We start from the raw sequence: 26,305 nt of genomic DNA on the forward strand, positions 1-26,305 counted from the left end.
CACAAGGGTCTGGAAGTTCTGCCCGTAAAGTGTTCTGGTTGCTGTTGGCAGTACATTTGTAATCCAAGCTGTATTGGCCAATCACGTATCAGCAGGCTTTGGCGTATGCAGGTAGAACAGTATGTGTGGACACAGCAAGGTTTCCAAAGTCACTCCAGACATTAGATGACTCAGCTCATCCAAATTCACCTCAGCTATTCATTAACCTCTGACAACATCCTCAAGCACCTCTGTCTCATACATTTCTGTGGATGAGTTAGGTTTTTAAAAAGTTGAACCGTATGTTTTTCACCCCCTGTCTTATTCTAATCAGGACAGAAAAGTCCATAAATTTAACAAAAAATTGTACACCCAAAACAGCATGAACTTCACTCAGCATTTGAGCCGTAGAAGAACAAGGTTGTCAAAAGTATCACACCTGTTTTGTTTTTTTCCAGACACTTACTTGCGACGTGGGTGCACATGAAAGTAGAGTGAAGTAACAGCGTCTGTGACACTCTGCAGGTGGTGACAAGTCGACGTGTCTTGAGTGCTGATCACCACTAAGGAGCCAGACTGGGTGCCCGCAACCAGCCAATTGCAGGCCTCTTGTGGCATTTGGACAGTCACAAGACACAGGACAGGACTGTTGTCGATCTCCTGTAGGAGGAAGAGAACCACCTCGTGAACATCAAGCATTGGTTCAACATCTGACATTTAAAACTGCTATAAATAAACTGACTAGTGTTATGAAACCTTTGTGGTTAAGCTCCTCCTGTTTTCTCTGCAACAGCTTGATTGTATAACAGAATTTAACTTCAGCAATCTGTGTATCATTCATTCCTGAGGTGATAACAGAGGTGCAGGTACCTGTGTGGTGACCACGTTGGTGTCCAGGTCTACGGCTGTAACAGAGCCGAGTCTCTGAGCGCTGCTGCCTCCCCCCAGCCAGGCTCTGTGGCCCTCACTGCTCCCAGAGCTCACTGTGAAGCACTCAGCATTGAACGCCCGGGGCACCACCAGCTCCCTCATCAGGCACAACATCTCTCCTGAATTCAGCCTGTCGAACACCTGCACACATGACAGAGACATAACTTGTAAATGCTGTTCTTCTGCTGCTCTCTGTCAGAGTGTTTTCTGTTTGGAAAGTAGCTCTGCAGCATGTCTCTGCACTGCATTGCCTTTTCCAACTTTCTCAGTACAAATGAGAGCACCAGCACCCTGAAAGCATAGTTTTATAGTTTTCAGGTCCTCACTTGAGCCGAGGTGGGTCGATTCTGAGGGCTTTCCTTTAAACAGTCCTTCATCAGGGTCTGGAAGCCCGGCCAGGGAGAGCAACCGTAGTGTATCACTGGATCTGTGTGCAAGACAAACATGCAAGTTAAAGTTTTCTGATGAATCCTTTTCTGTGAATTAATGTTTGAGAACTGACTGTAAAACATTTAATTTTATTTATGGTATGAGGAACTTTGAAGGAGACCTGTTTCAGAAAATACAGAACTGACCTTAAGTTGAACTTCCATTGTGCTTTCCAGGAATTTGAGTAGTTTACTTAGTACATTATTTTAAAGAAATGTATTTATCTAGCCATCTATTTTACATAAAAAGCACAAAAACAAAAGGGTCATGCTACATCTAAATATTTAAAAAGGTCTGCGTTACCCTTATACAAAGACTATCATCCTCCGAGCGAGCGGCCGAGGTTCGACTCAAACCTTCGGATCCTTTCCCACATGTCATCCCCCACTCTCTCATCCCCGCTTCCAACTCTCTCTACTGTCCTCTCTAAATAAAGGCTTAAAATCCCAAAAAATAATTTAAAAAATAAAGAACTGAGAATTACCTGGCAGTTTTCCCTGCACAGCAACCTCGTCGAACTCGCTGGGGAACTTCATACCGTCGGAGATCCGTTCACCGCAAGTCAGGAGGTCGTAGAGCAGCAGGCCGAATGAGAAGACATCAGCCTGCTGGTTATAGATCACGTTACCCCGGGCAACCTCAGGTGCACGAAATCCTGCAAGACATACAATAAAATGTATTGATGAGCAAAGTTAAATTATATATCATACTGCAATGAAGCAAAAGGCTTTGGCTGTTGAGAACTTCTGGCCAGATGTAATTTTAGTATAATATGAATATTAAAGATTAAAGGAGGTAAGAGTTGGAGTGATGTCTAACCTGGTGTGCCCTCTGAGCTCCTCACTCCCATGCTGCAGCAGTACTGAGCGATGCCGTAGTCCGTGATCTTGGCGATGATCTCGGAGTCGGTCTTCAGGTTGAACAGAAGGACGTTGTGAGGCTTGAGATCGCGATAGATGATCATGACTGAGTGGAGGTACCTGATAACAAAGTTTAAACAATTACGAGGATTGCCTTTTCTAATCTGCACATTTGACACTCTACAGTTGCCATCTTTTTAAACAGATTTTTAGACCTGTGTGTTTATAAATGAAAACATAACACAAACCTTATGCTTATTTTGGATACACTTTATGTGATACAACAGTGGCTCTGTTATTTATTGATGCAAATGTGAAGGTAGCTAAATGTGTGCAGCACTCAAGTCCAAGACAAATTTAACAAATGGACAATAAAGTGTATCATATCATGAACTTCAACATCACAAGACTATGTAATAACACCTTACAAAACCTGATAGCAACACCCAAACAAAGGATATGATCAATTAACGTCTGAATACTAACTAAAATAAAACTTCACAGCACAAGAAATGTTACTCTGTCATCCTCGATTTCTACCTGAGTCCGTCGGCCACCTGCAGGGCGATCCTGTGCTGGAGCTTTCTGTTGAGGCTGCCGTTCTCGTGTTCAAACAAGGAGTCCAGGGAGCCTCTCAGAGCCAGCTCCATCACCAGGACCTGAGGGGATGAGCCAGCGGCCAGCAGGCCCACAAGGCTGGGGTGACGGAGGCGACCCAACACCGTCAACTCCTGGAGAGCAACAAAGGGAGAGAGAGGACAAAGTAAGTGAGAGATGCTGCCAGAAAAATCACCACCTCTATTTCTAAAAAGTAACGGGCAGATAGCTATTGGAAATCATGATTAAGAGAGGCACTTTGTCAATTTGCTGTCTAGGATCTCTCATCCAAAGGCATCTTGTAGTTTCTTTTTTAATTATTTTGGCCTTTGTCTTTTATTGCATCGGACGGCTGAAGAGAGGCAGGAAATAAATGAAATGTACAACAGGCAGAAGTCTGCCTTTACCAAGATGAGTGACTATTTAAAAATACATACTAACAGCTTTCATAAGTAAAACCTGCTGCTAGTTCTTCTAGCCAGTGGCCAGGAATGAGGCAGATTTAGTTGTTTCTTTTATGTATTGGTACCTGTCTGAGGAGTCTGTAGATGTAGAGCTCAGATGCGTGTTTGTTGAATATTTTCACAGCTACTTCTTCATTTTTATAGACACCTCGGTACACAGTTCCAAAGCCACCATCCCCTGCAAACAAAAACACATGTTCATGAGTATCCTTTAATAATCTTAAGGCAACATGAGTACATGTTTTAGATCAAGACAAACATAGAGCCATAATGAAAAAAGGCACCAACAGGAGAAGAACCAACTGTGGGTCTTAATCAAAAGTCAAAGGTTTAAGAACTCAGTGTACCCAGTCGGTTCTCTTTGGACCCGTCCACATGCAGCTCTTCACTGTCCAGTATTGTTCCTGCAGGCTGGTCACTCAGCACCAAGTCAGGAGCAATCTGAGAGATGGGAAGTGTGCAGCGGGGATCCTCCGGGCTGACCAGCAGGAAATCTACGACACAGAACATAATCATCAACATAGCAGATGTCAGATTATCTGCATGCATGTGGAATGATTAAAGTGAGTCTTCTCGTCGTCCCATTGGTGTGATTTTCTTTTTTACCGTTGTCAAAGCGGGTAAAGAGATCCTCGAGCAGAATCTTGCTCCACTCCTGCCTGTCCTCAAAGCTGTAGAGAGCCCACTTCTTCAGCAGCGCCTCGCCGCTGCCGTGCATGTCCATGTTCAGCAGATTGGGAAACCACTCCTCCAGGAGAGAGTCGATGTGGTCTACCACCTGACCCAGCAGCACCCGGCCTGAAGGGAGGGGAGACAGAAATGATCAATACATGCGAAGACTGTCAGGTTTATAAAATCTCATATCTGCTCGTTAATATAATATATAAAACAGATAACTGAGAGGTTAACTATTCCTGCACTATAATTCTTATCCATAAACACCAACCCCCTCATGCTAGACTACATTATTAATATTATCTACCAGTGATATATACTGTATTGTACTGTAACAAAAATAAATCAGAGCCACTAAATTTGCCCAAAAATGAAGTTATGCAATAAGTGCAGTGAGGGTTGATGATTTGATAGAAAAATAAGGAAGGAACTCCACCTTTGCGTGAACAGGGCACGGTTATCCTGACGAAGCTGGAGGGGTTCTGATCCCCCGAGTCTGCCTCCACCAGGCAATAGGCCTCTGGGGACCAGTTCAGGTACAGACCTCTCCTCCAGTAGATCCGGTTCGGTCGTAGCACTTTTTCTAAAACATGCACATCATAAAAATGAGGTTAGAAATCACTGGGCTCTGTCTTTGAATATACAGTATAACTGCTGAATTGCATCCCTGATGAAACAGAGAATCTCTGTACTGTACATTTAATTTACCTCTTCCACAAAGCAGATAAGAAGAGAACTCCAGCAGGCGGCTGATTTGTCGAGACCAGTAATCTATGGGGAAGTACGGCATCTCGTACAAACGCACAATCACCTCAGAGTTCTCGCAGTGAGGTAAATCTATCATCGGTCTGTGTTTGGGCAAACTGTAAAAGGAAAGGATAAGAGGTCTGTGATGTTTGTACACTACCACAATCCCCATATAGCACCCATGGCTGTATATTTAAGTACCTGCTGGGTATCAGCAGCTGGTCGTCACTGAAGGGTAAAGCGATCTGAAACTTCTCCAGTAGTTTGAAGAACTGCGTCAGGTGGCTCAGAGGGAAACATTTGGTCTCGGACAGAAACTTTTCCACCACTGAGCGCTGAACGACTCCTTTCGGATGATCCCAGAGGCCGCAGCCCTTTAAAGTCAGTTTCTGAACAGGGAGCAGACAACATCAGTGCAACATCACACAAGTCCCTTAACTATTCTGTACCTTCAACAAGCTGCAACACCTGTTGGTCTGACCTGATAACTGGTCTCATATCTGGCAAACTGAGGGGCGTCCTAAACAGCTGTGTGGGGGTGCCTTTAAACCGCCTACCTTCTCTGGTCCAAAAAATCCAGACCATTCAGGACCAGAATCTTAACTTAGAAGGAGGACATACTGGCTGCTGCATTGTTGTCAGAGAAGCCAACACTTCAACATAGCATGTTTCCTTAATGTCTGATCATACAGTTAGGTGACTTTATCATTTCATTCACTAAATATCTTACATATAGGACCTTTAAAAGAACGTTATTCAAGCACATGAATTAAAAATTTAACTTGAAAATAAAGAACTGTGAAATGCTGTCATAATTAGCATCAAGCCAGAAACTCGTTACTGTAGCTTTTTTTGAGTAGGAACAGTTTCACAGAAGCGATGCAAACTAGTGTCATCAGATTTTTTCTTTTTTTTTGCCCAATAAAAACGTCCTAACCCGCTCTAAGTGGCAGAAACTGCTTTTAGTTTACAGAGCGGCAGCAAATATCAAATCACCTCCCAGCGTTGCACTATCATTCTTAATATATCCTGACTGTGTTCTTGCCTTTTATCCACTAAGATTACATTCTTACTTTAGTAAGACAGAGGTATTAAAGACCTGAAGCCTTTGAGACTTCTTTGTGTGTTCAGATGAGGATACCTGGGAGATGATGTTGCACAGCCACTGTGGGTCGATGAAGTAGAGGTCTTGGAGCTGAAGTGCGGGATCATCAAAATGCAGTAAAACCCCTGCAGTGACGGAGGAGAAGAATTTAAAGTTTTGATGATTGAGAAAGTATTTAAAACATCAAGTGAATTAATAATCCAACATTTGATAAAGGGAAGTTAAATTTAAACTTGTGCAATCACTCATATAAGAGTCGTTTCAGGGTCAGCCTGTGGTTTGTCTGCTACATGTTACCACATTATAATTCAATAATGTGGGTACAGCTGTGACTTAGGACACTTTATTTAATTTAGGTACACCAAAGTCAGCCACTTAGTAAGGCCTGTGTACTCTTGAATGTATTGAATTTCTTTTTAAATCCCTGAATAGACTGACCCGCCTCCCTGAGGAAGTGGATGGCGTGCGGCAACTCGGCCTCCTCCAGCTGCAGCTGACTCTCCTGGATGAGGTGCAGCAGCTCCTGGTTCCTGAGAACGGGGAACTCAGGGGGAACCCTGGTTCTCTCCTGCAGAACCCGGCGCTCCAGCTCCACGTAGCTGTCTGGAACCAGCTGACCCATGACGGGCTGGCCCTGGATCTGCATAAAGTAGAGACGAGAAGGTGAGGTCAGCAGAGAGGAGAGGTAAAGACAGTAAATGTTTATCTGCCGTTTATGTCCTTTACTTTGAAGCTGGTGATCTCCCGGGCGATGGCCTTGCGGAGTTTGGTCAGGGAGTCCGAGTCCTCGCAGACGGAGACAATGTGGTAGTCTCTGATGGCGGGGAAGCCCTGGTGGCTCAGCAGCTCCTCTCTGATCTTCTTCAGGCAAGCCTGAAGCTGCAGCTCGTCACTCACGTCTGTGTGGGTTCCCACCAGGATGACCGGAGACTGAGGAGCTACAGCCTGAAGTCAATTAGTGCAAGGGTTATTCAAAGGCTGGAAAAAACAATAAATCATCGCCCTGAACTGTGTGATTAAATTGACAGCAGATAATGCCAGCGGTCAAAAGTCGATAACCAGTTGGTACACCATCGCTAAATAAAAACTGAAAATTACTGAAATTAAAAGTGGATACTGGAGAACACTTGGTCCTTTGTTTGGAGTGTCTTACAAATTGTATTAAACTGTCAATCTAAAACCTAAATGCATTTTAGCAGTATTCCATCAGAATGAGGTGAAGCTTTGGTTTATGATGACTCACTTTGATGTTGAAGAGCCAGGGTTTGAGGGCGTCCACCTGACTGGCTCCTTTGCTGAGGTTGTAAACCACCAGGTACAGAGCTCTGGAGGTCAGGAAGTGAGGGTGAGAGCCGCTGAACTCCTCTCCACCTGTGGGGGTTACAGAAGCAGAGAGTGACACTGAGTCCTTCCAGCTGATAAGGATACTTCTCATATATGTGTGATTAACATAAATCAGTCTATTAAAACATGTTAGATGTAAGACATAAGGATACTGTATGTCCCCTTAGAATCGCTTGCTTTATTCCTCTTAGAAAAGCTTCTGTTGGGGAGCTGGTGAGCTAGTGGTTAGTGCGTGTGCCCCATGTACAGAGGCTGTAGTCCTCATTGGGGCGCCCCGGGTTCAAATGGGACCTGTGGCTCCTTGCATGTCATTCCCCAATCCATCTCTATCCCTGATTTTTAACTCTATCCACTGTCCTCTCTCTACAATAAACTGATTACTTGGACCTGAATAGTTTGATCTTGCAGGTTTTTTTTTTTGTTTTTTTTTTTTTAAATATGACACATGATAAATTTTATGTTGTGCCTGTATACAAATTCATAGGTGGAACTAGTTGCATCAGAAGATGTGTTAAGAGTGACACCTAGTGGTTCAATTTGGTACATCTTTCTTGCTCAGTGATAGGCTTGATGTCATAGCCGTAAAAGAATATTTACAAACAAGCCTAAACCAACCATATACCATTTCTGACTTGTTTTTTTTTAGTTATGTCTTAAATGATTATTGTCCTTAAACAAAATCCACAAGACAAAGACCACACGTTAACAGACCTGAGAAGTCCCAGACGTTCAGCACCATTTTCTTCTTGTCCCGTTCCCTGATGGTCCAGTCCTGGACATCAATGCCAGCAGTAGTCAGCTTCGAGTTCACATGGGAGCGCTTTAGCTTCATCAGCTGCTGAATAAGCGTGGTTTTCCCGCTTCCTGCGTTCCCCACCACGATGAGCTTCATCCTGTAGTACGGCACGGCCTTCTTCAGACGCTGCTGCAAGAACCTGGGAGAGAGGGAGGAGGTTAAGTACGACTCATTTATCATGAATTTTTTTCATTTTATTGCTTAAAAGAGCTGTGCAGTTTGGACAAGCGGATGTTATTCAAATAGTTTAATGTCCTATGCTATAAACACCTGACCCTGACCTGACAATGTCTTTGGTCTTGTTGCCGATGAGTTTGAGGTCGAGCTGGAGTCGAAGGCCGTCCAGAGGCAGGTCCCACAGTCGGCTCAGTTTCCCCATCTCATCGGGGAAAGATCGCAGGTTAGTGTTACGACTCACATCCAGAGAGGTCAGGCCTTCCAGCAGGCCGATCTGTGGAGGGATCTAAACAAAGACAATACAACCATTCAAGGACGCATACTGGCTGAATAAATAAAAAAAAACTATTGAGGTTAAATATTCTATACCTCAGTGAGTTTGTTGTCACTCAGGTGAAGTTTCTCCAGTCTGGCCCACTTGTAGATGTGTCCACTCAGATCCAGAGCTGTGATGCAGTTCTGACTGAACATCATCTCTCTGAGGTTGCAGGACTCCCAGGACCCGGGACCTGGCAGAGCAGCAATGTGGTTGGTTCTCATGTCCACCGACCGCAAGCTGTACAAACACAAGAAATGAACAATACAATTACTGCTAAATAACAAGATAAAATACAGGAATAACTCAAGCTCTGGCTAATCTGACTTACTTTGGTAGATTCAGTACAGCCTCAGGAATGTGAGTGAAGCTGTTGTTTGCCAGTTTCAGTGTAGTGATCTTTGATGAGAGGTTCGACAGAGAACCTGCAGAGAAAGAAAGATCGTTTTCTGTTTGCCTGACACATCATTTGTCATTTAGAAATAGAACTACTTTAATGCAAAGACACATTTAAACATTGGAGAAATATCTGGTTTCTTGAAATTCAGCACTAGATAACTGATGATTGCTGATTTACTGATGAAATTCATTGATACACTTTTCAATCAATATACTGACCTATCTGAACTGATGATGACTTTGATGATGATGGTTTTGTTTGATAATTACTTTTTTACTGTTACTCTGCAATGTAACTTTTACTCTCATTTTTATATGTCTCTTCTTATATTTTAGCCGTTTATATTTTTTTTCTTCTCAGTGATTTTTAAGATTTTGTTTCAAGGATTTTTAAATGTCCTCTTTGAATGTGTTTTTCTGACCTTTATCGTGATGCTTTCGATGATTTGTGTGCACGTTGATTTGCCTTGTTGCTGAAATGTGCTCAACAAATATACTCGGCTTGCACTGAATGTGTAAACACACGTGCAAACAAAAATCAAGCTCAGTGTGACTGCGATGTAATAATCCATTGAAGGTAAAGTACTCACAGATTTTGTTCATGGAGACATTGAAAGTTTCCAGTTTGGGGCAGGCCGTCAGGAAGTCAGGAGAAATATTCTCCACACTGTTCTTACTCACATCCAGCAGCTTGATCTCGGGCAGACACGGAGGCGTACACAGCTCCGTTATACTGTTACTGAAAAGAGAACAGAAACATAATCACAACTCTGCTGATGAAAAGAAATGAAAATGTTATTATTATCATGTCAGCCTGAATTTAGTAACTAAGACCCCAGCCTGTGGGAAGACCTGAAAGAGTGTGGAAGTCTTTTAGCTTCGCTTTTACTTATTGTCAGTATATTTAGACCTGCACTGTTTTCTATTAACAATATTTTTTAATGGTTTTTAAATGTTTTCAATTTAAACTCAAGTTGTTTCAAATTATTTTATGTTCAGCTGCGCATTGGATGTCTGACTTGTGCTATTTAAATAAAGTTAGATTTTTAACATTTAAACTCTTTATCAAAAGCTTTTATTTCTGGTTGTCTACCAGGAAAATCTCTACGTTTTAAGGATGTGTCAATATTGTACAAGACAATACAAGACGATACCAGACGATAAGATATGATTTGAGACGATACACTTTATTGTCCCCCTTGGACAAATTTGTCTTGGACTCAAAGTGTTGCAAAAAAAACGCATATCCCATATTTGACATAAATTCATTTCAAACATGTTCTGTTTTCAAAGAACAGAGGAATGTGTAGCTTACTAGTAAGCCCTCTAGTTATAGTAAGTTTTACTAAACAACATCACAGCACAACGGTAATCTGCTTGGAATGCCATTTTCTGAGAATTCTTTTTTTTTTTTTACCAGGATTAAGATGAACAGCAGCCAACAATCTGATAACATATCTGTACTGATGAGGTCGGAGGCCAAAATTTCAAGCCCTTTATACACAATGGACGTTATTATGGCGCTCATTCATGTGTTTCCCCATGTTAGGAAATACCCCCTTTATCACTGGACGTTCTGCTATGTAATCATGTTACAGTCCGTTATCAAGATTTCACGATTTCCGTGTCTTCTCTTTCTGAATGAGGCCAGATAATTTGTATGTGTTTTTCCCCCCACAGAAATCATCACATTAAGACCATAAAAAAGGACTTAAAGGAAGTGCATTCAATTAAGCTTTTTTTCTAAGAAATTCAGTCTTACAAATGCTGAAAAGATAGAGCAAAATCCCACAAACCTCCACTTAAATGAGACAGCCCTGTTAAAACACACTTTCCCTCCTTACTTTCAAACCAACAGCTTACCCCTCCATAAACAGCTCCTCCAGGTGACCCATGGCGTGGCCCAGCTCGTCAGGAAATGTGGCGATTTTGTTGAAAGATAGATTAAGCTGCCGCAGAGATGGGCAGGTGACGGCGTGGTCAAATGTCAGTAAGGGGCCCACACAATTTCGAGAGACGTTCAGCGTGCTCAGAGAGAGCAGAGACAGCAGCTCCTCAGGCAGCGACCGGAGCTGGTTTCCCTGCAGGTCCAGTCGAGTCAGACTCTTTAAACTCTGTGCCAAATCACAAAGAAGAATCCTTGACTTTACATTATTCCTTTAAATGATTTAATATCTTAGTGATTAAGCACATAGTAGATAAATAACCTGGCAGAGAGCTGCAGGAAACTCCAGCAGATTGTTGTGGCTCAGGTCCAGGCGGAGAAGATGTCCAAGCTGCTGCTGGACGAAGTCGTCATCCATCAGGCAGGAGAGCGAGTCCAGCTCGTTACCGGACAGGTCCAGCAGGCGGATCCTCTCCCTCTCTTTGGGCAGAGCAGCCGAGTTCTCCGCAGATACAAGCACTGAGGAGGCCACACAGGGTTAATTTATTCTGATGGAAGCAAGGTGTTTAATTAAGAGATCAATCACAGGCAGTAGAGGAAGATTATTTTTTTTAACACTGTTGGCACTGTATCCCACTATGCCTTGTGAAAAGTATTGTACAACCGAAGGTCACTATCCAAGCAATATATACCATCATGCATTGCGGTTCAAAGTTTTTAGTGAGCCGATAGTGGCATTTAATTTCTCACAGAGAAGCATGTACCCACCGTGAACACACAACACAATAGAGACAAAAGTTGATATTTGGGGGCATTTTGACCAAAAAGTAGAAGGTGGTTTGAAAAAAGTAATCATTTTCAAAGGAGTAAATTTTTTCTCAATGAAGATGACAGACATGTGACCGTAATGATGTCATTGTCTGCAGCGAGTAATGAGCGAGAAGTGTCCAAAATGTTTTTCTATTTTGCCAAATTATTAAAGTAACAGCAGAAAGTTAAATTAGATATTATATAATTTCACTGGTTACGTTAGCGAAATACTAGTTATTTCACTAACGTAACCAGGCAAATGTACATACAACAAAGTAATTGGTCAGTGGTAACCATGGAAACAAACAAGTAGCAAGAGTGCAGTAGAATGTTTGGGTTGCTTAGCAACAGTGTACTTTCAGTAAAGGTGTGGAACAAGCTGAGCTGGTGGTGCAAAAAAATGATAATAAAATACATTATTACTCGTATATAAGCTAAAAAAAAAAAAACACACACACAAAAACAAACCCAAAAAAAAAAGATGCCTTCAACAAATGAATCTGATGGAAATACCTTTTTGGCCTGTGCCGATCCTTCCATTTCTGCGGTGTAGAGGCTCACTATGTTCACTCTCTGTTAGACTACTCTGGAGAGGGAAATACAACCAGACACCAGTGAGTAATATGTGCAGAGAGAAAAAGGTCATCATTCGTTGTGATTTACAGCTCTATTACGAGGGGGGACAACTAAGAGCATCAATTTAAGAATGTAAATGACCATGTGTGTACCTCTGCACTGGCATGTCTGCGACGGCCGTGCTTCCTATTGTACGATCCTCCCCTCAGCTCTTCTGATGAACTATTATGCGGCTTCGGGGACAGAACCCCTGACAGAGAATCGCTTCCTACAAAAGGAAAAAACAAAGTAACATGTGAGCACGATATTACCTGAAATGAACCAGCTGTTATATCTTTTCCATCTCAGTTTGAGGTGCAGTTTAGTTCACGTATATGAGAGCTATATGAAGTGAACTTCAGCATAGCACTGACTTGATTCTAGACAGTTGTTTTGTTGTTTGTTATATATTTTCTGCCCTTTTTGCCTTAATTAGATCAGACAGCTGCCACATGTCCGATGTGTCCTTAGGCCAGACACTTAACCCCAAGTTACACCCGCTGCTTCATCAGCGGCTTGTGTGTGAAGCAGAGGGTTAATTACTTCTGATGGTCACTTTACATCTACCATCAGGGTGTGAATGTGTAGGTGTGACCTGCAGAGTAAAAGCGTTTTGAGTAGTCAGAAGACTAGAAAAGAGATACAAGCTCCATTAACCATTTACATGCAGCAAAGGGCCAAGGTTGGACTCCAACCCATGGCTGCTGCGATGAAGACAATAGCCTCTGTACATGAGGCGCACAACACAACCGCTTTGCCACCCGGCGCCCCTTTATTAGTGTTAATAGTTAGTGAATAGCAGATTAGGTGTAGGTAAAATAAGTGTTAACTTCATCTTCTACTTTCTGAACATGGACTGTTTGCTTTGAGTCACATACAGAACTGCAATGTTTATGTTTACTTTTTATATTCTCGTTTTTTTTTTGTTCTGTATTTACTTTTGTTTTGTTGACACATTCAAAACAAAGACCAATCAATCAAGCTTCAGTAGTTACAGCACCTCGCTGCATGTGTATCTGTTTCTATTTGTGCTGTAAAAATGTTTGATTACTTTATCATTTAAAAGATTTTCTCCCGAGTGTGAGACCACTGAGAAGCACAACACTTTATAGAAGAGGATTGTATTTGTACAATACACACTGCATTCAGATATATTGATTATAACTTTTCACTTTTAACTTCTAAATGTTCACATACTAAATTAACTTATTTGAAGAAATCAGAAGAATATGTCGAGTCGAATCAGAAAGGTTAAACGGTTTCTGCATGTGATTCATGTTTGATGTGTGTTCTGCTGGATTAAACTTTACCGTCACTCTCCATGTCATCGTTGTAAAACAAGCTGTCTTCCGCGGAGACAAAGCTGAAGTTCGAGTCGTCGCTCTCTTCAGAGATGTAGCCGGAGGTCAGACAGGGGTCGGCCAGAGACCTGGGAGTACCACTGCTGCTCTTGGACTTCTGCAAAGACTCAATGTACCTCGCCAAGCTCTTACCTTTACCTTGAAGACAGAAGACAACATTTCAAATAACCTAGAAATTGTTTTGTATAGAAAATATCAGAAGAATACAAATCATGCTAAATATTTAATATTGTAAAGTGAGAAAAAGTATCCTCACTGTTGTTGTAACGGAAGCTGCATCGTCCCCGTTCAGCCAGCAGGGGGCTGAGCCAGGCTGAGTCCAAGCGGCCCAGCCTGAAGCCCCCGAGGCAGAGGGCGCTGTTGTTGAGGTCCAGACCCAGACGGACCAGCAGCTGGATTACTGTGGGTCCGTCGCCACGCTTCACGCTCACAGCCAGAGCCCTGCGGAGGTACTGCTCGTGGGCGCCTCGGCTGACCAGAAGCTCAACCAGGTCAAGTGGTCCGCCTCTCTCACACACCTGAAAAACACAGCACAGTGGCAACAGCTGGGATTAAACTGATTATTATAGTAACTCAGTCATCTATAAGTAGAGCTTAGTATTGGAGGGGAATCTGCAAAAAAGTATTTACAGCTGTCATGTACCAAACATTGTTTAAAATCTCAGTTTGGCCAATTTAAAACTTTTCAATTAAGTGTTGTTGTACTTAAAAAAATGGAACTTATTTCTAAAAACTAAGTATCCAAGTATTGTTATCTTGAATGAAAATGAAGACTGATGGGAACACATGGCTAAACGTTTGATTTAGAAAACGTAAGATTTTCAAAGTAGTCTTAACTGCCCTCCCTCTCTATGTTCTGTATGTTTTACACTGTCTTGCACTTGTAATAGTTGAACCTCTTTTCACACACACAAAAAGAGCATAGTTACTTTAGCAAATAATGAAAAAATAGAAGTTTGACAATTGCAAGACATCCAATAGTTTCAGACATTTTAGTGTGGTCAGTCAAAGATACATACACACCACTCGTAAGTGTGGCTAAAAGGTCCAAGTCATATGAGTCCGGAGTGAAACTATAACTTTTCCTGATTAGCTCTTCATGACCTAATGTCACTCTTGAACTGCTGGATTTGTTCCCCCTCAATGCTGGCCTTCGTTTTTCGTCGTGGCCTCTAACCTGGTAGATGAGAGATTCTGTTTTGGTCTTCCTGTTGACGTCAGCGCCCAGCTCGATCAGACACTCTGCCAGGGTGGTGTCTCCGTCCTCGCAGGCCTTTTCCAGCATGCTGTAGTGCAGCTCCGAGTCGCACAACATCTTAGACAGCACCAGGCACACCGACTTACGCAGCTTTCAGAAGACAGAGAGAGAAAGAAAAGCACGTTTAAGAGGAATGTTTCCAAATCTGTTTTATTAAGTTATGGTGAAGTTCCCCGGACTTATCTGCAAGGCTTTTTAAGAACTTTCCAAGAAGTAGACGAGTAACCTGCATGTCTAATGAGACATCTGTGGAATGCCCTTCGCAGTCGTTTGTATTGTATGTTCCAGTGTGTGTACACTACAGCCTGTGTTAGACTGACAGCTCATTTACAGGATTTAATTAAGATTGAAACAGGAGCTGAAACTGGAACATTACAGGGACATAATGATGCTTTAATCTAATCTGTATTGCAGAAACTTGATTATTCAATTTAGATTTTAAATCGGAGCCTCCAAATACAGACTGTGATGAGGAGAAAACAAAACAGGGGAAGGTTGTAAATCTAACTCACTGGGTTGTTGCTCTGGTCCGGGGTCTCCACTCGGAGTTGTTGGAAGATCAGCCTGTCTAAGTCTTCTCTCTGCAGCGCAGCAGCTGCACCTGAACACGCATCCAGCATTCTCAAAGACACCTGAAACCCCTGCAGGACATGAGGAAAGTGTCATCATGAATGCCTCGACTCACAAAATACAAATGTTTTCCTCAACTTAAGTAGACAGCACTTTAATAGTCAATTGATCTATAGTCAGCTAGTTATATCACTGAGTTCACCTTCAGAAGCATCTCAGAGTCTTCTCTGTACTGGATGAGTGAGGCGACCACAACAGAGGCCAGAACGGGTACGATCATCCTCGACAGCTTCTTTTTGGATACGAGGTAGTGGAGCAGGGTTAGACCCCAGTAGTGTATTTCTGGAAGACAATGGAGAGCCAGTGGAGCCATGATTAGTCATTTCAGATAAGGGAATCATAATATTTCAATGGTATGGTGAAGGTATTTTATCAAATTCCTCAGGTCCTCAGACTGTCATGGTAGAGGCCACACTTAGATTTCCATTCATAATATCTCTTTAAGTTTCACATTCACTGGATTTTCTTTCTCCAACGCAATTATTAAACTGATAAAAATCTCACTCAGGCTCATGCTGGTTATCTGCTGCTAATGACAAAAGTACACTGTACCTCGTTCTTGTGGGAACATCTGTAGTGTATGCAGCACTGTGTCTATCGCCCCCTGCTGGCAGAGCAAGTCCACGGCACCGGAGCAGTCAGCCAGAGCAGACAGCACCTTCAGACCACACTTCTGTATGATGGAGCTGCTGATGAACTGAAACGCAACACAAAAAACACAACTTAACATCTTGCTGATTAAAGCTCATTATACTGTGTCTGCATCTTAGGATGTAAGTCGTTGTTACAAAAATATAAAGAAAGCAGTACTGCAGGTTATTTAATTGCAACAAAACTAACACAGGACACAATATAGAAGCATGAACACACTGCTTTGCATTAACTAATACCACAGTGTTATGCTCTGCATTAAGACTTGCTGTCTATAATACACCGTGTTTGTGACCATGCGTTGTCTGTTGTTAACATCCTGCTCTGAGGCACAGAGAAAAAAAAATATGCTCACCATTCCCTCATACCAGTAAGGCAACTGGAAAATCCTTTTTAGAAATGTAATTACATCCTTCCGATGTTCTGTTTGTAGAGCAACTTACTGTGTAATTTCTACAATGAATGGACGACCTGTGGTTGAATCTATGTAATGAATGAGGAGAACTATATGTACTGTGGCTCAGTCTTTGTACACTGTGTATCATTATGTGCAAAGAGACTGCTTAGGTTGCTTTTTCAGTGCTACTGCCCTTGAATTTAAATAGTTTTTGTGAATTTATTTGTCATTTTATTGTTTCAAAGCAGGCAAGGACAGAAATAAAACCACAAAGTGACAAGACGGAAAGAAAGTGGAGAGTATCAGAAAGTAGGCCTGGCCGATAAAACAACAATTATCGGATATCATTATTTTCAACATACATTTTTTTGTGTGTGTTTTTTAAGATTTATTGTTGGGCTTTTTCGATATTATCAATATCGACTTATATGAAAATGTGTTATTCATATCGCCCAGCCCTATGAGAGAGATGTTTTTGTGTTGATTGGTGTTTTTTTACCCTGTTGAGAACCTCTAGGTAGAGAGTGTGAGCTCCTTCCACCACGCACTGGTTTTTCAGGACCTTCAGAGACACGTCGGCCATGTCCGGATCTGACACAGAGACGCCATGCTCCCTCAAACTCCTGTCTGGGAATTCAGAGAACACCAAGGAAACGAGTGAAGACAAAGAGGCTAACACACACACAGACACACACAGACACACACAGACACACACACACACACACACACACACACACACACACACACACACACACACACACACACACACACACACACACACACACACACACACACACACACACACACACACACAGACCTGCTCTGTTATCGATAACTAATCTAATTAGAAAGCAGAACGAGTGCAGCGCTAGGAGCAGAGACATGGCACATCATAACCTCATGATGAGCCACTTTCAAACAAAACTAGCAGCTTTACATATCCATACTCAACATAGAAAATGTGTTGTTCTCATGTCTTACAACCAGAGAATTATCACAAATCAGATTTATTGTCCTGCCTTTGAGAGGATTGTCTTCTTTATGCACACAACACAGACGTTGACTAATTCATGTTCAGAGAAAAACTATTAAAAACTGAACATGCAGGCTTGTTTTTCCTGAAAGTCCCAGAACATGAACAGCTGTATTTCGAGCTGTTCCTTTAAGTTCTTAGTTCCACAACACACTGAAAGTACAGAACCGAGTACATACTGTAAACGCAGATTATTGAGTAGGAGAAGCATTTGTTTACATGTTTGTCGTTTATGTCGTACATAAACTTGAGCATACCTGGGCAGAGGAAGACGAGGCTGGCCTGCAGAGCCTCCAGCTGAACCTCAGGGTGGAAGTTGTGGACCTTCATGGTGCAGAGGATCTGACTAATGGCCATGTTCAGCTCATCTAGACTGGCTGTCCTACAGATGCAGAGAGACAAGTTATCAGAATCTGAAATACTTCATTAATCTCGGGGGGAAATTTGGTCGCTACAGTTGCTCTCAAACACAATAAGAAGTGAATTGAATATATGAACATGTGTAGAATATTTACAAATATGCATGAGCAGTGTTGAACTGTGTAGCTAATGCTCGGAGTACTGCACATAAAATGGAGAATTTTCCAGTTTTGAGAGTAAATAAATAAGTCCAGGACATTTTAAAGACTAAGTGTATGACTCTCTCAAAGGGAGGAGGTATAGAGTTTCTTGGCAGGAATGACCTCCTGTGGCGTTCTGTGGTGCATCGTGTTGGGATGAGTCTAGCACTGAATGTACTCCTGTGTCTGACCAGCACGTCCTGGAGTGGGTGTGAGACATTGTCCAAGACGGCACACAACTTTGACAGCAAACCGGAAAATAGTTCAAAGACATTGTGTTTAGAAAAGTGTGAGGAAATATCTTTGCTTAATTGTTAAACTAAATGTCTGCACACAAAAGTGCATTATTAAAAAACAACCATTGACTGCTCATTAAGCTTTTTTTTCCCCATGCTGACTTTTCTTTGCTGAATGATTTTCCAAAAAGCCAACACAAAGGCGTAGAATGGAAACTGTTGTTCACCTACCTTCCCTGGAAGAGCAGGTTGAGCAGTTTGCAGGCGCTGATGGAAACTTCAACTGAGGTCGAATGTCTCTTCATCATCTCCACTAGATTGACATGAAGGCCGCTGGACAGCAGCAGAGAACACATTTTATCTGCAAACAGAGCAAAGCAGACGCTGCAGCAACAAACCAGTATTTATACATTTAAGTTGCAGCACAAATAGCTTAGAGCTGAGCCTAACTATAAACTATGTAAGGCAGAAGGGAGCTGTAAATTCAGGTGACATGATGAACCTCTTTTGCATTATTTATAAACAATGTAACACAAATATTATAGCTGCTTAGTGTGCACTGTTGAAGACTCACTGTTGTGCATGATGAGCGTGGCAATAGCACTGGTAGCAGCTTCAAACACACTGGGAGACGAGGAGTGGAGCAGCATGGCCGCCATTAACTGTCTGTGAACAGGAGTCCTGAAAACCACCGCACAATATCAAACCAACACATTTTAATTCATTATTCTAATGTCTTCTTATAACATGCATCACAGTAGTGCATTGTGTGTTCTCTAATTTCAAATTGCATACTCTTTATCTTGAATGGGTCAAAAGTTATTTTCATGAAATTATGAAGCTTTCCTTTTTCTGCTGAGAGATTCTCCATACTCAACTGTCTGTGGAAATTTTAGCATTTCACAGATCGGTACGTGGGCTTTTAGAGTAAGTAACACTGCAAACAAATGACAACCAGTGATACACATCTGTACAGGAAGTGTGTGTGTGTGTGTGTGTGTGTGTGTGTGTGTGTGTGTGTGTGTGTGTGTGTGTGTGTGTGTGTGTGTGTGTGTGTGTGTGTGTGTGTGTGTGTGTGTGTGTGTGTGTGTTTCACTGTTACCTCTCATCTTGCTCCTCTTCTGACTGGCTCACTCCAGCTCCGTGCAGTAACAGATTGTGAATGGCCCAGCTGGCGGCTTCCTGAGGCAGTGGAAGACAATCTGATTATCTGATTCTGTGTTACATATTTGAGTAGCTCAAAAGGTCAGGGGACTGACCTGAACAGCCGGTTCAGCAGCATGGAGGTCCAGTGCCATGCAGCAGACCTCCATCCAGCCCAGGCCCATGTCCTCCACCTCCTCCTTACCCCGGTTCTCCTCCTCTTCTCCTTCCTCAGGACCCTGATCAGCAACCGCCTTGTTCTGCACAATGGTGGCAGCTGACAAGAGAGGATTTATGTCAGGATCTGATGTAACCATCACATTATTTTCATGGCTTGTAAAGTTTGAGGTCTTCTGTTTTTAGCAACTGACCTGATTTCACTGATTCAAACACAAGATCTTTCAAAACGTAATAAATATGACTCTGTTCTATGTGGATCACACAACTATTTTTTTTACTGAGAACTACTTTTTACCGTGAATCAACTGACCCCGTTTCTCAGCTTGATTTTCTAATCAGCCGATGATTTCATGGTTTAAAAAACAGGCTATAGTCCTGTTTTGATCTAGAACTGTGTTGAGTTTATTTGGTTACATCTTCAAGGATTTTGGAGTCGACACCGCGGGCCACAGACAGCCTGTTTTCTGTGTCACATATGGGTGAACTGAAATACAAATAAAATCAAAGGACATGAAGGAGACAGTCTCTGGCTTTGCTTTGGTGGTACCAAAAAACTGTGGCATTAAAATAAAACGACACAATGTGGAAGCCAGGGGCGGCAGTAACTCAGGCGGGACTTGGGTCGGGAACCGGAGGGTCAGGAGGCAAGGAAAGATACTCAAGACTTTTTCATTTCTTCTGCTTCTGCCTTTATTTTCAGACAGGCTGAATCTATTTCTCTTCTATCCAGACTATTGCACACCCAAGAGGCAGAAGGAAACAGCTGGAGGCTACTGATGTTCATAATCTGCAGGTTAATGACTGACAAAAATCAACCAGCATAATCAAAACAAATAAAGAACGGGCTGCTTTTGTTCCTGAATATAATTGAACTTCTCAATCTGCTGTGAGGGCATTGAGGTGAGGGCATTGTTCTGTAGTCTCCAACCCTAAGTCACCTCTGTCTCTATAAATAAATGAGTTAAATATAGCAGGTATGTGTGTATGTGCGTGTGTGTGTGTGTGTGTGTGTGTAGCCTTACTGAGGTCAGCCAGGCAGGAGAGAGCAGCAGCTTGCAGCGTTGGGTTATCGGGGAAAGTGTGACAGGCTCTCACTGCGACCCTCTGGATGCCGTTTAGTACCAGGATGTTGTAGTAACTCTCTACAAACAAGAGGACACAAAACAAACACACCCTGGTTTGAACGGATACAGCTACTGACCTCTTCCATCTTAATCTGCCAACTATCAAACACATTAGCCTATCTGGATGAATACAGGCCACACACTGCTGTATTAATTTATTGATGTGACAAACAGTGTTGTCACCACTGAGGGTAAACATATGAGACACTCAGTGGTTATTCATTTATGGTAGCTTCACTTGTTCCAGTAAATTCAAGAGGTGTGCAACTAGACAGTATCCCCCAAAAAATTAGCATTCAGCTAAATGTGTATGTGCAGGTTGGTTTAACCTGTCATATGCACAACTTTTCATAAAAGCAGAGAAAACAGGGTAAGAGTGATCACCAAACATAAGGTCCCAAATTTAAGAGCTTCTTACAAAAAGCTTTCAGCACAACACAAATTATTTCTCAGATCTTGAGCAAGCTATAAAGAAGCTAGCAGGAAGATTCTTGTTCTAATTCACATTTTTCTCACCCTCCTGTATCGAAAGTATTTCAGGACAGCACACCTGAAATATTACTACTTATATTACTAATATTAACTACTAAAACACCTGTCCTGAAATACTTTCCAAACATTTTTTGTTGTAGGATTCAGAGTGATGCCATAGAAGTTACTGAGGGTGAGCTTGTTTTTTTGGATTTACAGACCCTCCTGTAGCCCATTAGTCCACTAAACTCTGAAGAACAAATGAAACAAAGTGCAAAATTGTTTTTGCAGAAGTGCGTATTGTCACTGTGTAACAGGTAACAGCAAGATTAAGACAGGCATAAAGACAACCCACAAAGCAAAACAAGCGTCCTCATGAAGTTGATCCCAGGCTGAGCCAGTGGTAAGAGTCGGTCATCTCTCAAGGAAGGTCGAGGGTTTGATCCCCACATGTCCTTGGGCAAGACACTTAACCCCAAGTTGCTCCCGCTGCTTTGTCAGCAGTGTATGAATGGGATTAGCTATACTGATGGACACTTTACATAGCAGCCTCTACCATCAGTGTGTGAATCTGTGTGAATGTGTAGGTGTGACCTGTGGTGTAAAATGCACTTTGAGGAGTCAGAAGACTACAAAAACGCTCTACAAGCTCAAGTTTTAAAATTGTTGAAGACCTTTTCTTATTTTTCTTGCGTTGTATTTATTTACGTGTTTTCTTTCATTTCATAGAATTGAGCACTCGGTACAAACGTAGGGAAGATGGGGATATTTAAATTTCGACATACTTTGTTTAAATCTGGCACAGACTGTGTGGAAACATTGAACATTTAATCTTGTGTCTGACCTGATGTTAACCTCCTGAACAGGCAGCAGGCCGTCTCCTGCAGCTCCTCCACCTCGGGGAAAGCATCCATTGCGGCCATGATCACGCTGTAGCATCGAGCGCCTCCCGACATCAACACCTCCACGTTACTGCCTGGAAGAGAAAAGCCATGGTTACCTTTCACACTACCCCTGCTTTTTGAAGTGCAAGTTAGGGCATTAATGACACTACTTTCCCGTTTTGAGACTTAAATCTAATCTGACTTCACAGTGGATAAAACAAGGGAATAAATGCAAAGAAAGGAAAGAAAAACAAGAGGTCAGAAAAAGGGTCATATTCATGATAGTTGTACAAATAGCCTTGAATTTCTCTCAAGAGCATGATAAATCATACACATGTGAAACATATCTGATTACATTGGGAAAAAAAATGTTTATGACTGACTGACACTATTTTTTAATGAACACTTTTGAAGTTGCATTCCACTTTTTTCATGCCAAACGTATCCAGTGAAATACAAAGTGATGCCTTACTGTTTGTTGTTCAGTAATCTTTGTATCCTTTGTTTAAATAAACTGAAATAAAAATAAGAAGTCAACAGCTTCATTTTGTCCTTTTTAAATAGAAATGTGGGTAATGGTGACAATGTGCAACAATCTTTAAATAATGGAGAACTTCACTTGTAATATTTCAAATGTAAAGACTGTACTGAAGAGACAACAAGGGCAGTGTGTACTAGGGTGTAATTCAAACAAAGCGTAGGTTGACATATTGTATTCTAAAAAATGTTTTAAATACTTTATTAATCGCAGAGGGAAAATTTTGGTTTTACACTCTGTTATTGAGAGACATGCTTCTCACACACATATGCCTGAATTACACACACATGCAGAAACAGGAGCTGTGGACATGCATTAGTGGAGAGATGTCAGAGTGGGGCTGCTACACACTGCAACGCAGGGAGCAAACCAGCGCTGTTGGCGGGTTTGGTGCCTTGCGCAAGGGCTGCTTTACCTCGGCAGTACTCTGGAAGTGACCTGGCACCTCTTTACCAAACCAACTTCCATACATTGGTCCGCACCGAGACTTTAACCAGCAACCCTCCGGTTCCAAACCCAAGTCCCTACAGAATGAGCAACTACTGCCGTAATGAAAGCAGTTATTATCCAAAATGCTTGCTTATATTATGCATTTAATCTACATTATTATTAACATTAGTTATCCATAGTAGAAGCATATATTTGTCCTATCCTTGTCATTTAAAACTACCCAAATGAACTACTTCTTATGCTGAGGGAAAATTATTATGAAACCTTTTTCTTTCAGCATTCTTCTGATTACTTTTACATAAATTGTAAAATGTACCCACTAAAATCAAGCCTGTTGACATTCTCTTAATTGAATTTGCTGTCAAAAACATCTTTCTTGGAAATATTGCTGGACTTCAACTAATTTATTTATGATAAAACTTTGCATCTGGATAGTAAATGCATGCAGTATTCACTCAAGCGGGGATTTCCATGAAGGTTTTCAGCAAACACTACTCTCCTTCTAACAACAAGCTGTTGTTCTGACACACTTCACTTGTCTAATGCTGTTTGAGGCATAATCAAATTTACAAAGGGACTGTTTTAAAGTCACAGTGACGTCATTGTCTAATGCTGCTGCGGCGGCCTGAAATAGACTGTGTGAAATAAAGAGAGAAAAGTGTTTCCTGAGGAATGTGCTTCCTTTATGATAATCTACTGAGTCATGTGATTTAACACATAAAGCCTTACATTAGTAGAGTGAACACATTCCTCTGTCCACACAAACATAACTGCACTGAAGTAGTAAAGTTAGTACACAAGTTTTCCTACCACTAGGCCCTCCTTTAACTCTAGAGGAGAGTAATGACGACATACCTGGACGAGTCAGTGGGAGCAGCACCTTCATGGCCTGCTCGAGCAGCTGGGGGCTGTCCAGGAAACCCTGCAGCGCCGCCAGCACTACAACATGATCCTGGTTCTCCACAAACTCCACAAGGTGTGCATCACTCACTAGAAACACATGAGCAATAGGAATATTTAGCAACTACACTGAAGCACACAGAAAAAGGTCAATGCAGAGCTTCTCATGAAAAGGTGCAAACATTAGCACGCTAAAAGGCTGCAGGTTATAATTTAAACGTGAGCTTGTACATTTTTAAAAGCTGCAAGCTGACTATCCGTAAGCACGTCACCTTGTTAATGTATGCATACAGGCAGGTAGGTATGTTAACATGACCTGTTTTTTTGTGATGGAAGCTAATGTTTGAAGGAAGCTAACATTAGAAGTACAAATATTGGAAAACAAATATTACTCCACACGTTCATGGTACAGTATAAAGAAGATGGGAGTCTTCAGCTCACCTCTCTCCAGGAGCAACTGCAGTGCTGCACAACCATGGAGCTGAACCTCTTCACTGGTAGGAAACGTCCTCATGGCCTGCACCACCAGGCCAAACACATCCTCCTCGTCCTCCTCCAGCACCAGCAGAGGAACAATGTCTACAAAAGAAGAATTACAACAACTGTGTGATGCAGTTATATGAGCGTTAAAACACACATAATGCCTTAATAGGGTTCATATCTGACCAGTTGGTAAGTGATTCCTCACATTAGAAACATAATGAACAAAGGGTTCAGAGAAAGCTGAAGTAAAACTTATTGCAAAGGAACTAAGAACTTTCAGGCCCACTCCTAAAAATAGAATATGATGTCTTTTTTGATAGTGTTTACAAAACACAACACACTCTCTAACCGTAGTGTCAGCTGTGTACAAGCCACAACGTACTCTCCATACTTGAAATTACACAATTTGTTGGGCGTAAAGTCTCTGATGGAGCACCAGTAGTGTAGTGGTTCGTGTGCCCCATGTACAGAGTCTTTAGTCCTCCAGGCTTTAGCCCCCACTCTCTCTCGTCCTGATTTTCGACTCTGTCCACTGTTCTATCTCTAAATAAAAAATAACTCTTTAATTGTCACATATTATTCAAAATATACTTCACCATGTTGTTCTAACACTATTATGTGTCCCTAGTCTGTCTACAAACCCCCCAATTATATGAAAAGTCCATCCTCTCCTTCTTCTGCCCGCTCCTCTTTTCAGAAAATGTGTGCTCAAACAGGCCGTTTGGAGATTTTCCCTTCATGACATCACAAAGGGCAGTAACCCCTCCCCCAGGTGGGTGACACTCCCACAGCTAGGTGTTTGTTCTGTCTTCTGAGTCTGCCTTTCCACCCTAAACAATTTGGCACAGAGCGAGAAAGCCCAAGCCACCCAAGCCCTTCCAGAGAGGGGGCGTGGTCAGGCTCAGCTCATTTACATTTAAAGCTACAGACACAGAAACAGACTATTCTGAGCAGGGCTGAAATAGAGGGGTTTATAGGCATGATCAAATACAGGATCAGAATGGATTTAGAACAAGTACCTTCACAGACATGTTTTAGGGGGCTATGAGACTTATTTAAACTGGTTGAAGAGGAGGTTCATATGTGACCTTTAAGAAAAAGGTTCTTTCTTCTTGTTACGTTATTATGATCCTTAAGTGAGAAGCAGAATCTTACGCTTGTACATTTAATATGTAATCGGGCTTTAGATAAGAAATAAGCACAACCAAAATGGCCATTCAAAGAAAATAAATTAAAATGTTTTGCTAAAATTTTATCACAAAACAACTATAGCTTTTTAGAGGGGAAATCCTGATATATAGCAGATATGGAAAATACTCTGACACACTGGTTTAAATAGCAGAGTAAGTACATGTAGACTGCTGTTCTTCAACATTGCTGCCATCATATGTAGCAGGAGCAATGCTACCATGCGTTATGGTACATTTCCTTTGTAGTCATGTACCTGATCTGAGCAGGAGAGCCAGCGCTCTGAGTCCAACCATGGTCACTCTGCAGTCTGTGCTGTAGTGAAAAAGAGCCTTCAGGATCTGCCTGCAGAACACATCAGTACAGGGAAAGAAATTATCCAGGGCTGCAGCAGAGATGCAGGGATTCAAGACTTACCGGTAAGTTTACAAACAAAGGTTTTACTGATGTGCACTGAAAATACTGCACATTTAAAAAACAGTTGTAAACATGATGCTGATTTACAGACCAGTTAATCATTGAGTAAACCCCCTCCCCTTATAGTCTGAGCACAGTTATTTAACCAATATTACTAACACAGAGGATTGAAGAAAAACAACAGCTCGGTGAATCATAAAAAGTATTTAGAGAAAATGTAAGATGTCAGTACAAAGGAACTGAAAAAGGCCACATGGCATTAGGTAAAGGTGA

General features: G+C 41.9%; 1 protein-coding gene across 1 annotated transcript in view; it reads right to left on the reverse strand.

The window, feature by feature from the left end:
* The window catches only part of lrrk2 (leucine-rich repeat kinase 2), a 36,214-nt gene that overhangs the window by 4,743 nt on the left and 5,166 nt on the right, over positions 1-26,305 (reverse strand). The window contains exons 4-45 of the mRNA XM_061036001.1: positions 25,872-25,960; positions 24,386-24,523; positions 23,900-24,034; positions 22,017-22,148; positions 20,600-20,719; positions 19,514-19,674; positions 19,357-19,436; positions 18,829-18,935; positions 18,486-18,615; positions 17,716-17,840; positions 16,925-17,052; positions 15,930-16,074; positions 15,520-15,659; positions 15,260-15,388; positions 14,667-14,837; positions 13,746-14,007; positions 13,439-13,627; positions 12,242-12,357; positions 12,027-12,099; positions 11,026-11,222; positions 10,682-10,932; positions 9,409-9,557; positions 8,751-8,844; positions 8,473-8,659; positions 8,208-8,389; positions 7,842-8,065; positions 7,030-7,157; positions 6,513-6,731; positions 6,225-6,426; positions 5,823-5,911; positions 4,883-5,070; positions 4,643-4,797; positions 4,371-4,517; positions 3,866-4,057; positions 3,607-3,753; positions 3,325-3,437; positions 2,739-2,929; positions 2,158-2,318; positions 1,823-1,993; positions 1,236-1,336; positions 850-1,050; positions 446-639 (exon numbers count right to left, since the gene is read on the reverse strand). Coding sequence (XP_060891984.1) covers positions 446-639; positions 850-1,050; positions 1,236-1,336; positions 1,823-1,993; positions 2,158-2,318; positions 2,739-2,929; positions 3,325-3,437; positions 3,607-3,753; positions 3,866-4,057; positions 4,371-4,517; positions 4,643-4,797; positions 4,883-5,070; positions 5,823-5,911; positions 6,225-6,426; positions 6,513-6,731; positions 7,030-7,157; positions 7,842-8,065; positions 8,208-8,389; positions 8,473-8,659; positions 8,751-8,844; positions 9,409-9,557; positions 10,682-10,932; positions 11,026-11,222; positions 12,027-12,099; positions 12,242-12,357; positions 13,439-13,627; positions 13,746-14,007; positions 14,667-14,837; positions 15,260-15,388; positions 15,520-15,659; positions 15,930-16,074; positions 16,925-17,052; positions 17,716-17,840; positions 18,486-18,615; positions 18,829-18,935; positions 19,357-19,436; positions 19,514-19,674; positions 20,600-20,719; positions 22,017-22,148; positions 23,900-24,034; positions 24,386-24,523; positions 25,872-25,960 — 6,453 coding nt within the window. The remainder of the gene's footprint in view (positions 1-445; positions 640-849; positions 1,051-1,235; positions 1,337-1,822; positions 1,994-2,157; positions 2,319-2,738; positions 2,930-3,324; positions 3,438-3,606; positions 3,754-3,865; positions 4,058-4,370; positions 4,518-4,642; positions 4,798-4,882; positions 5,071-5,822; positions 5,912-6,224; positions 6,427-6,512; positions 6,732-7,029; positions 7,158-7,841; positions 8,066-8,207; positions 8,390-8,472; positions 8,660-8,750; positions 8,845-9,408; positions 9,558-10,681; positions 10,933-11,025; positions 11,223-12,026; positions 12,100-12,241; positions 12,358-13,438; positions 13,628-13,745; positions 14,008-14,666; positions 14,838-15,259; positions 15,389-15,519; positions 15,660-15,929; positions 16,075-16,924; positions 17,053-17,715; positions 17,841-18,485; positions 18,616-18,828; positions 18,936-19,356; positions 19,437-19,513; positions 19,675-20,599; positions 20,720-22,016; positions 22,149-23,899; positions 24,035-24,385; positions 24,524-25,871; positions 25,961-26,305) is intronic.

The sequence above is a fragment of the Labrus mixtus genome, chromosome 4 (genome assembly GCF_963584025.1).
Source record: "Labrus mixtus chromosome 4, fLabMix1.1, whole genome shotgun sequence".
Classification (NCBI taxonomy): domain Eukaryota; kingdom Metazoa; phylum Chordata; class Actinopteri; order Labriformes; family Labridae; genus Labrus; species Labrus mixtus.